The sequence below is a fragment of the Dromaius novaehollandiae genome, chromosome 1, assembly GCF_036370855.1.
Source record: "Dromaius novaehollandiae isolate bDroNov1 chromosome 1, bDroNov1.hap1, whole genome shotgun sequence".
NCBI lineage: Eukaryota > Metazoa > Chordata > Aves > Casuariiformes > Dromaiidae > Dromaius > Dromaius novaehollandiae.
In genome coordinates, this window is record NC_088098.1 from 147,034,809 (window position 1) to 147,046,594 (window position 11,786).

The 11,786-nt window shown below is 43.6% G+C and overlaps 1 protein-coding gene across 3 annotated transcripts in view; it reads right to left on the bottom strand.

Moving 5' to 3' along the window:
- GABRA5 (gamma-aminobutyric acid type A receptor subunit alpha5) overlaps positions 1–10,395 on the bottom strand; it is a 58,358-nt gene extending 47,963 nt beyond the window's left edge. For 2 of the 3 annotated variants that reach the window (XM_064501828.1, XM_064501814.1), the window contains exons 1-3: positions 10,338–10,395; positions 9,047–9,199; positions 516–637 (exon numbers count right to left, since the gene is read on the bottom strand). In XM_064501828.1, coding sequence (XP_064357898.1) covers positions 516–637; positions 9,047–9,132 — 208 coding nt within the window. In that variant the 5' untranslated portion in view covers positions 9,133–9,199; positions 10,338–10,395. Of the gene's footprint in view, positions 1–515; positions 638–9,046; positions 9,573–10,337 lie in introns of those variants that run through there. The other variant, XM_064501822.1, reaches the window with a different exon arrangement.
- Positions 10,396–11,786: the final 1,391 nt, after the last annotated feature.

Consider the following 11,786-nt stretch of genomic DNA (forward strand, 5'->3'; position numbering starts at 1 on the left):
CAAGTAACTGTTCACATGTTACGCTTTTAAAATAGCTGCTATAGAGGTTATCTAAATGACGTATCAATACAGAGTCACTGCAGCTATCTAAAAACGGCTGGTTTGGGGTTCTTTTTTTAACAGAGATTTTTTGTCACTGGCATAATTTTATACATGCTGACCAGCAGGGAACCTTAAAGCAACCTGCAAGCACCCTGTCTAGCTCGCCATATAAGAGAAGAGTACCAAAACGAATGAAAAAAAAATGCAAACTGTATTCAGTACAGAAAACATGTATCATGCATGCCTAATCCAACCTCAAATGACTTCACTGAGTGAAAGAAAAAACTTCAGTGACCTTTGTACCTGTTTGCAAGGAGACAATATTTTCTGGTCTACATTTAGCTAATTAAACACCTCTCTCTCGTTAAGACCCGTCCCAAGGGCAGGTACTCATACAGGCAGGCATCAGGGAGTCACTATGCAAGAAGAATTGTCTAAATGATTCACCAGCCACAACTAAATTGCTATTCTACCTCCCAGTCCCGGGCGTAGTCGGTTGTCGTAGCCATCCAGCAGGCCGTCCAAGATCCTGGTGAATATAGTAATGTTATCGTTGGTGTCCTCTTTCCCCGAAGCTGTTGGCATCTGTGAGAAGCTATTTTATGCAAATAAAAAGAAACATGTCAAAAGCTGTGCCAATCTTAAGAGGCTTCCTCTTGGCAGCATAATTTGCAGGGAACTTCACAAAGGCAGCCTCCGAGTCCGCTGCTCTTTCCCCTGCCTTTTCAGCAGTTGAGGCTGTAAGTGATGTGGCCCTTGGGACCCCACTTCCCCAGTGCTGGCTCTGGCATGCGTCCATCCCCCTCAGGGAGCAAATTCAGCCCACAAAGCTAGCAAAAGCTGTTGATTTTTTTCTCGGGTTAGCTCTCCAGTCTTTGTAAACTGCATCAGCTCACAGAGGGGCTATGCAAGCAGCACAGGTTTGCCTAGAGATACACCTTCAGGTCTGCCTGAAGGTACCCTTTAATCCTTATATGCCAAATAGATTCTAATTTCCACAGTTTATGTAATTCATTCCCAGAACAACTGATAAACTCTAACTTCATTTGAAGATAAAGAACTCCCATTGCACTCAAACATTCCACCCCGGATCACAGGGACAGCTGAAAAGAATACTGTGGTACAGAATATACAGTTCTTCATTCCTCCTTTCTCTTCTTCATAAGTTACTCCTCCCTTACGGTATGCAAATAACAACAATGTGCCTTGGGCTTCATTCTGTATATTTGGGTCAGATCTGTTTTCACTCTTTGCTTGATATGAACTCTTCTTTTATTTCAGTGATGTGTACATAAGTATTTCAGATATAGTCCTTTAAGCAAGCAAAACATCCCTGGTTTGCTTTTTTTAAAAAAAACTTGTCTGCTCAGGTATCAATGGATCAGACCAACCTATGAGGTTGGCTTACACAGGAAGTACTCACAATGATACTCCAGCTCACAGCACAACTATAACCTGCATTTTTAAATCTATTTGATTTTCATTTCAAGATGCTCAGGAGAATCCCCTGCACACTAATGCCTTTGCTTACCTAAATAAAAGATGACACAAAAGTTTATCCATAAATGTACTTCATCTGCAGCTAGCAATGACTCTCTCTTGAGACACCAAGTGCTTATTCAAGTTTCAGCCTCTGCTGAGATTGCTAACAAATGTTGCAGCTGTGACAGAGGGCATGTCACCCCGCTAAGAACCATACCCCACGTCATGCACTCTGCCAGTACACAGCAACCACTTACACTCAAATGACCTGAACTGGATGTGAACCACTGACCGGAGATAAGAAAAGATCCATATTTATTTATTACCAATTCCCAGAGAATAAATCAGTAAATAAATAGAGAATCTCAAAGCATTCCACAGAATAGCTTGTCTTGCAGGATGCTTTTAAAATACATCTTACACTTACTTAACAGAACAGGATTTATAAAAAGAAAGATGAGGGACCTTAATCCAGTTTTACATGCACAAGGTTTACACTGAATATGACTTCCCTGACATCTGTGTAATCAGCCTGGGCACAGTCTGGAACTTTTAGGGACATGAGACCTGGCTCACTAGGAGCTGCTGGTGACCACGTACTATCTGAGAGCCAGACCCAGATGTAGGGACCCCCAGCCCTGTTTCAGGTCCCTTTATAGCTTGTGTTCTGCTGAGAAAAGAAAGGATTTCAGAGCCTTTCAGGAAAGGGGAGCAGGTCAGGACTGAGGGTGCAAGGTTTGTGGCAATTCCCAGAAATGCTGAAGCATGTGCAAGAGCCGGGCAGAGAGGAGACCTGGTAGCAGGAGTGACACCAGCGCTGCTGCGACCCCTCAGCAAGTTCAAAACTGGGAGAGACCAAATCCACCAAGGAGCTCCCTTTCACTGCAGGCAGAGGCGTACCTGAGAATTTCACCCATTTTTCAGGGCATCCCATCTCTCCATGGTCTAAAGACTGAATTAACTCTTAGTTTTCATTGCTGTGACCACAACTTCTAGCAAGTAACCGAGGCAGATGACATTATGGATATGTTTGACTAAAATGATATATAGTTAATCCAGTACACCCAAACTAACTAAAGAGCACTAGACATCCTTGCACACTGGATGACTCAAGACAACAGACTATGTCCTTTTTCGTCAAACGTAATCAAATGGATTCACTGTGTAAAGCCTTTAGTTGCAAGCAGCAGCCTAATGAATGTGGAGACGGGACATAAGTTACAGAAATTCTTACTATTCAGTGACCATAACTAGTGTGTTGGTAAAATCCTAGAATACTGTTTACATTTTCTTTCATTTATTTTTAGCTTGTTTTCATAAGAAAAACAGACGTGCATCATGCAGTCTGCCTGTTCCACCCTATCAACTTACGGATCCACTTCCATTTTCCAGTGCATATGACAAAGAGGCCGAGAGATCAAACTCTATTTCATTCTTACAAGTTTCATGAGGAGCAGTGACTAGACAAGAGGAGAGCGATCCAAATTAGTGCCTCATTAAGTAAAAATGTGAGGTCAGCAGTCATCTATTCCCTCTGGCTTGCCAACTGGGCAAGTCAGCACGCATATAGCTCAAAAACAGCCTCAGCAAAAGCAGCCCACCTCCTCGCTGGTAATTAAGAGATAGGAAAGAGACTTGCAGGGTGATTAGAAAAGATACTGTGAGATACGGACTGCGGAGGTAAAATGTAGGTCCTACAAGGGGAGACGGCTACTAGGTGTACGGGGAGCTCGGGTTTATTGCAGAGCGATGGTGCAGGGGAAGAGGATATAGAAGCTTGGAGAGCAAGCTTCACTAGTTTTGCTGCTCTTGGAAAAGCTCGTATTTTTAGTATGCAAGTCTGAATTCAAAGCTAATTGAACTCAGGAAAGACTTCCACTGAACTATTTTTGTGGGTAAGGGACAGAATATATCTAGTTCTCATAATCTCTCCTCCGAATCCACGTGAGTAATTGATGTTGCCTCATTCTATCTTGACTATATACGCCTTTCATAAAAGTAGTACACACCTCACATACTGAAATACTCGCATATCCACAAGAAAACCTAATTAACAGACGAAAAAGATGGAGGAATGACTTAGGATGAAGCATCATAGAAAATTTGCACTTCATCTGTACAACAGCAATCCAATTTAGATTTGGCAGATCACTCAAAAAAGAAGGCATCTGATGCTGAATTACAGAGAAATGTCAGAATTATTCAAGTTGCATTTGTAGATGGATCACCGTTTGCCACTAATGCAAACATTAATTTTTCTTTCACAGAAAAGTAAGCATTTAGTTTATATTTTTTAGATGGCTGATAAAATAGCAATTCATATTTTGGAGTAAGTGCTGAAGTTGTCTTTTATGACATAAGAGCATTAAGATTATACTGCAACATTATATGCATTTTTGTATATTAGATACTATATCCTTATGAATAGTGATAAAACTATGATAGCCTAAATTAATTACTGCCATATGAAGATTAGGTTTTATCAAAAAATCAGTAGTGACTATTGTCACTCAGCAAACAAAACTGTTTTTTAAAGCAAACTTTTTCAGTTCTGGAATAAAAATAAACCTAGAAAAAAAACCCTTACGAGATGCTAAGAAAGTTCAAAGGTAATTAAATTAAAAGCTCATTATAAACATAAACTAAACCAACCAGGAATACTTCTTATCACATTTATTTAATATGGCAATTTCCTGGTGACTGAAAAAATCAGAAGCCACAGAAAGCATGATCAGTGTAGTGTCAGGTAACTCCCTAAAGATGCTTAGCTACCTCTTCTGATGAGTTCATCATTTACCATGTTAAACATCACTGCCTTTATTACCATTTAGTCAAAAGCTTGACAGATACTATTCATAGCTTAGTTGTATTAAGAGCAAAATGTATCCATAGATATTTCATGATTTTCCCAAAACTTTGAAAACAAAAAGGAAAGTTAGATGCTGGAAAACAACTGGGAAATATTTTGCAATTGAAGCCTGTGTTTTTTTCTCTCTCTCACTTAAGAGTAGAGTTTCCAATAACTTGCTTTAAGAATATCAGAATTATACCAGAATGCTCAGACAAATTAACAGAGTGTGAAAAAGACAGCAAAGAATGCATTTGCACACTCTTGGGATACTGTCAGCTGGCCAGACATCACAGAAATAGATATACTTTTTTAAGCTAGCTTCTTAGCATCCCTTTCCTACAGATTCTTAAGATCTAAAAATTTTGGTATTCTTTAAATCTGTGCAATGAAAACTAAATTCTTTCAAATCAGATCAGAAGGATAGCAGAGAGGACTGACTTCGAAAATAATGAAACTTTAATGGTCTTTGCAGATCCTTAAAGACTAATTTCATTCTTTTATTTACCAAGAGCAGTATTTTACTACCTTCTGGAAATGAGCAATTTGTGAACAGTGGAACTCGAGTATGTTCTTCATGTAGCGATTTCTCATAATCCTCATCCCCTTGCAGCTTAATGTCCCTTTCAATATCCTGAATTTCTCCCAGAGTTACCAAATGCTCCCAGGACTCTCAGCTCCTTCTAAGTCCCTTAACTACGGGTTCACTAAGTGGCAATATGTGCTGCTAAGCCTGTGCTAAGCACGTGCTGGACAGCCTGCATTACACACCTGCTATTTGGCCAGCCAGTAGCCCAAGCAGAACAGAAGTGCTGCCACTGTAGCCTTCTGCTCAGCAGAGGGATTAACGTCTGTCATTCTCCTCTAACCAGCTCTAGGAACTCACTTATTTTCCAATTGTTGAAATTCGCTAATGGGTTCGAAAAGCTATCTGGGAAGATGGAGAAAGAAAAACAAACAGGATAAAAAAAAATAAATGGACAAGCATGACTGAATAAGCATATGCTAATTCTCACAAAATTAGTCTAAAATATTGGGAAGAACTCCGTAGCATCTGTAAGTACTTGAACGGGGATAACCCAGCAGAACTAACTGTTCAGGGTGGCAGAGACTAACTTAAAATAAATTCCATGGTCTCAGGGAGAGATATGTTTAACCTAAATAGCAGGATTATGGCAGAGATTGTGAGCTAGTAGAAAAGTATGTGAAACAATAGACACCCCACAGACTGAATTCTTACAGTGTACAGAAAACTCTTGTGTTGGCTAGAGCTAGAATTAATTGGGATTTTCTGTTTTCCATGTTCCTATTATTATAAATGTTATTAGCAGATGCTTGAAGGAATCAGTTTATACATGCTTCCTGCTAAGGCCTCTACTTATCTAAGTTGTGGTTATACCAATGACATCCGTCCCTGTTCGTTCAGGCCCTCAGACAGATTTCTGAAATTTCACATCTGAAATGCAAGCGTGCGCAGGGACTTTGTAACACCGTCACACCCCCAGAAAGATCCCCAGGACAGTCTGTGCCGTGCTCCCCAGAGAAAAAGGTGCTGCCTTTCTCTTGGGCTGTGGAGCTGGAGTGCTGGCGCGAGTGGGGAGACCGTCGGCGGTGGCGATCTGCCAGAAACCACTCCGTAACACGGTGTGTTTGCCATTCCCCTCCCTCAGAGCCGCAAATGCGGGTATTTGCCCAGGGCCTGAAAGCACAAAACATTCAGCAGTGCCACGATACCATCCAGCCGGACGGCACCCCAAGTGAGCTGATTTCCATCCTGCAGGATACTCAGCTGATATGTTCAGCGTCGCAGCGTCGTTCTTGCAGGGCATCAGTCTGGAGAAGGCAGAATCTGAACTATTCTGAATTTCCACTGCCCTCCCACCAGGAAAGCAGCCACCTTTCGTGTGTTTTTGTCAGCCTCAATTCTGTAGGCTCTGCACACCTGAAGCCTTAATTGAATTCAAATGTAAGAAGTCAGGCTCTGTCTCATCTGAAAACACTCTTCTCTGTTATATTTGATTTTGAATTATTCTCTAGCACTGTTTACTTTCAATACAATTGTGAACTATCTTGAAATACTTCAGTAAAATATCTTAACCCAGAGCATTATACAACTCAAGGCTTAAGCCAAGCAAGCTTGAAAAAACTTTGACTTGTGCTAGATTGCTTATGCATAACTAGATTTATAAAACTCTTGCACAGGCAACGGTGTGGTGTTCACATACTGTTCTCCTTTGCTCTACACCTTTGAACTTCAATTCAGTGATTTTTTTAAAATAACTTTGTCCAACTATGCCTACAGTCCTCCTCTGCAGTCTATTGATGTGGACAATCCTTGACAGTCATTCCATATTTATGTTAACAATTAATCAGAGACTTTTTCTGAGATTTCTGAAGTAGCCTAGGAGACCGAGATGCATAATTTCTGCTTATTTTACTAGGTATTGTGCATCAAAATCTCCCAAAGTGGCTTTGACTATGCCAGCAAAAACTGTATTTATGATTTAATATAAATATGAAATGGCTGTGGAATATAATAGACAAATCTCTGCCTTCATCTGTAACCTTTACTGTATTTTGCTTTTAAATACGAGCTCATTTGACCAATCACTTTTATTCAGCACACTGCAAAATGCACTGAAATGTAACACTACATTCCAAACATGGGTGAAGCTAATAAAGAAGAATCTGGTAGCAACAGTAAATATTACCAGTACAAGATTTTGGATTGTAGCAATTAGTATACCAGCCTACATGTAAATTGTACCACTCTGTCCTGAAGAGTCAGTCCCAAAGCACTTAGCAAATTACACTCCAACTGCTTCTGCCTCTGAAACAGAGATGCCGGAACATCCTCTGTCTTTTGAGCAGGGTCAAAATTCAGCCCTCAGGCAGCATGTGAATGGTGCAGTGAATTGGAGCTGCTTATCTCTGCAGGCCCTGACTAAAATTACTAGATCAGAAATGGGGGGCTGGGGGAGGTTACGTGATAATCTCATTTTAGTGCATAAAAGCTTTTTTGACTAACTTAAAGAAAACAAGCGTCCTAGTTTCACATAACTGTCCTGTTCCAATTACCAGATATGCTACAGGTCACGATTCCTACCTGGGACTGGGATTCATTATTCACTTTCTAGCAGAAACAAGACAGTTAAACCCCCTTTTTAGCAGTCTTGCATATCAATGCTTCTGTTAGAACAAGTAACACATACAAAAGACAGAACATCCATCTGACAAACCCCACACCAAAAAGGATATGCTAAACTCCTGATATTTGCTACCTTTTGTAGGCATGAAAGAAGATCAGAAGGGACTTAAGGTTACAGTCCTTAGAGTTTTCTCCACACAGTAATGATTTGATAAAGCACTACCATTCCAAGACAAGCTAAAAACAAGTCCCATGTTATCTAAGTCCTTTTCATTTCTATCACAAACAAAGAAGCTGATCTGCTTTTCTGAAGTCCAGTGAGAGTTTTGCCTTAGACCATAATGAAAGCAGGATCCAGCTTTTTCAAGGCGACAGCTTGCAGCTGTTTGCCTCCTTTGAAGTGTGCAATTCCACAACTGTTCACGCACAGCACTGTGATTACATATTTCTGTGTGTCTACCTAAGATGCACAGCAGAGACAGGGCTAAGTTTTGCTTACTGTATACTCAGTCACCACTGGAAACTTGGTCTTTCTTCTAACTCTAATCTAGAAAAAATTACTTTGGTTGAAATAAGAAACTTACTTGCATCTATCTTTTTTGTCTTCCTACAGCAAGGAATTCATGTGCTTACACGTGAAGAAACAGTTTGGGAGGATTCTTTTTTTTTTTTTTTTTAGTGTAGCAAAACCATAAATAATTGTTCTCCTCCATAAAACAGAATCAACTTGTATTTCTAGGGCCCTTGCTAAATGCTTTCTCTAGACTCATTTGCATAGTCTGATTTTGGTAGGTCTGTGAAATCTCTGGGATAAGGTAGAACATGTAAATTAGGTTTTTCTGTTTGTTTCTTTGAAGAGCTATAGCAGGAATATTTCTTCGATAAAGCTTTCAGAATACCATGACTCAGGAAAGCAACCAAAAAAAAATTAAGGAAACAATTCTTTGTTACGTTGCTTCATAGAAATGAAATTTCCAAGCTGTCATTCTGAGTAGTAAAGATTTTCCCTTTCTTATTAAGAAGCCTGTATCAGCTAGAAGCACGCACTGAGTCCTGTTAGTGCAGTCGTGGTCTACTGCTTATAGCCTGGACTTGCCAGGTAAGAGGGAAAGGTATCAGCACTCCTCATCGCAGCCAGGGACAGTAATGAGCACCACAGCCCCACACTTTGCTATCCTCAAGACCATAAATCCATACTCTCTCTATATATATAAGTATACGTATGTATATATACACACACATACACAAGATCATCACCATCTGTAGGCCTGGCCTCTCTAGCTGTGAGCCTGAATTCCCTGCTCCCCCAAAGCCTTCCTGCAAGAGCGACAAGAGAATAAAGGACTGACACGAGACAGTTAAATTTGCGTAGGAAAGAAAACTGCTCCCTTTCTCCTGACATCAGGACATTAAGATCAAACGCAAAGTCTGCTTGTTTTGTTCTGCTGTTCCACACCACATGGAGCCAAAGCTTTTGCTTTTCTCAAAAACCCATAGCAAAAAGTCAAGCACAATTGGCAACTTACCCGAAGTGACTGGCTAAACTCATGGAAACGCAGAAGAGGAAGAAGTTTTTGATCATGATAAAGCCAGAGAACATCCCATTGTCCATTCCAAATCAAATTAATAGTGTAGGTAGTTGATTTGGTAAAGGTATTGCTGCACACTTTGTTCTTAAGCTGCAACAATACAAAAAGAAAAATTATTATATTCAAAGAGCAGGAGAGTCAAGTTCAGCTACCATCGCATCTTTTGCTATCTATGTTTTTCACAAACTTATCTAGGCTTATGTAAACATCAGCTGTTTATGTAAAATTGTATATCTTCAAGGATATGTTTTATCTTCTGCTGACAGCAAATTGCAAAACAGGAAAAATTCTCTTTCAGTGGCCCAGTTCTCCTTTATATTTGTTCATCAGATAATTAACTACAGAACCGTTCATTGTTTTCCAAATGTCAGTTTGGACCCTCTACCTATTCAACAACTTCTGTATGCCTGCAAACCCAGAGATGTGTGCAGCCTCCGCAGCCCTTCCTTCTATTGCAATTTTTCCCCTTTAAAATACTCAACTTCCCTTTCCAAAATCCCAGCTAAAATGCCAAGAAACACCTACTGCTTCTTGCAATTCAAGCTGCTGATACACGACTGAGTAAAAAGAGGGGGGGAGAAAGTGACCTTCCTTGCAAAGGCACATAAACCTCATGCTAGCATGAAGAATGACAGTAACGGAGCTGCTCCAGCGACTGCCGCTTTTCGGATACCTGCCTCAGCGGCCAGATCACCAGTTTCAACACTGGGCACTAACATTTTCCTCTGTGCCCTATTAAAAAAAAAAAAAAAAAAAAAAAGAGGAAAGCAAAGAAAAAAAGCCCCGAGGGAGCAGTCTGGACTCCCCCCACGCCGGACCCCTTGCTACGGAGCCCAACAACCTGCCCTCCCTCCCCACCGGCGGCGGGAGGGAAAAAAGCCCAAACCAAACCCCGCTCGCTGCTCCCACCGCCCCCGCGCTGCCCCGCGGTGCGCCCCGCTCGCTGCGCGCCGCACCGCACCCGCGGACGGGGCGGCATTGCGGGGCCGCCACTCCCGCACACCTGCCCGGCCACCGCCGCCCGCTCCGCTCCGCCGCCTCCCGCGTACCGGGGGCGCCGCGGCGGCCGGTCCCTGCGCGCCCGCGCCCGCTCCGCCGCCGCCCGCGCCGAGCCTCCCCCACGCCGCCCGCAAAGTTTGCCGTGGCCATGTGCGCGGCGCTGCGCGGGGGCTCCGGCCAGGGCTCCAGCCGCCGGCCCCGCTCCTCCCGGCCGGAGCCCGGCGCTTACCAGCCGCCCGCGGCGCGGCGCGGCGCGGCGCGGCGCGGGGGGCGAAGCGTGCCCGAAAGTTGCCGGTCTCCGCGGCGCGGTGCGGTGCGGAGCGGGAGCGGGCGCGGCGGCGCTGCCTCTCCCGCCGCTCGCAGGCGCGGCCCCGCCGCAGCGCAGCGCAGCGCCGCGCCCGCGCCCTGCCGCGCCGCCCCCGCGCCGCCCCGCGGAGCCCCCGGCCGCGGCGGTGCGCGGCTCTGTGCGCTGCGGAGCGGCCGCAGCAGCGGCGCGCGGCCCCCGGGGGCCCGGCCGGGCTCCCCGCCCCGCCCGAGAGCCGCCAAGTTTTGCCGGGCTCTGCTCGGCTCTGTCCCGCTCCGGCCCCCGCTCCCGCAGCCGCCTCCGCGGGCGCGGCCCCTCCGCGGGGGAGGCGCGGGGCTGCGGCGCAGCCCTTGCCCGCGCCGCAGGTGCGCTGCCCGGGCGCCGGTGCCCCGCCGGCCGGGCCGGGAGCTCCCCGGCACGGGCTCCGCTTCGTACACACACACGTATAAGTAAATATATATCTATACACTCGTATTTTGTAGCCGGTGGATGTGTTGTGTACCACTGTAACTCTTAAACGGCGAAGTGGTGGTTAGTACCCGCGACGCTGACTCTCTTTTCACTTGTTCGTCACTACGGCTCCACAAATTGCAAATTTCAGGAGACCTGCGGTAACTTGGAGGTTTCACTGTGAACATGTGTAGCGCTGCTGCATCCAAACGGACACAGCGCTTTAATGCCGCCGTATAGGGAGGGCATTACGCTTGCTATGTGTCCCAGTCACACGTACTCTGTGCTGCATGCAGATGCAAAATGCTTGGTGCATTTTGAACAATCCCAAAGAACTGAAATGAGTGTTGCATTGGCATAGTTCTGGTGGATGCCTTCAGACGCACGCAGTATGTTGTAGCATGCATGCACTACAGACAATAAATATGATTTAAATATATACTACTGTGACCTCCCTTTAAAATAATGCTCCAAACTCGGATATTAAATTAACAGATCTAACAAGATAATGTCTGGCTTTCAAGCAACATTATGGATCAATAAAGCATTTGTCTTTTTCTTATATCCATAAAAAAGCTCTAAGAAATTAATCCCTCCACTGAAATCAATATTGATTCTGTAGCTCATTGCCAAAGAGAGTGTTGCTATATATGTAGCTAGTTCACAATCTCCACAGTTTGAACTGAAAATGGGTCCTTACAAATTTAAATTTTCAGTTCTTAGTTATCTATGGCGCTTAGCTATTTTCAGGTTTTCAAGCAATGATTTATGATTTTAAATGCAGAGCCAATGACATGCATTGTTCCTCATTGTACCTTAGTGACTTCAATAAATATGAAGTTGTGAATGAATGTTGCTATCAGAATAGCTTTCTGTGTGTTTAAAAATATCTGAGCAAAGTAGTATGAAATGACAGTAGTTTCT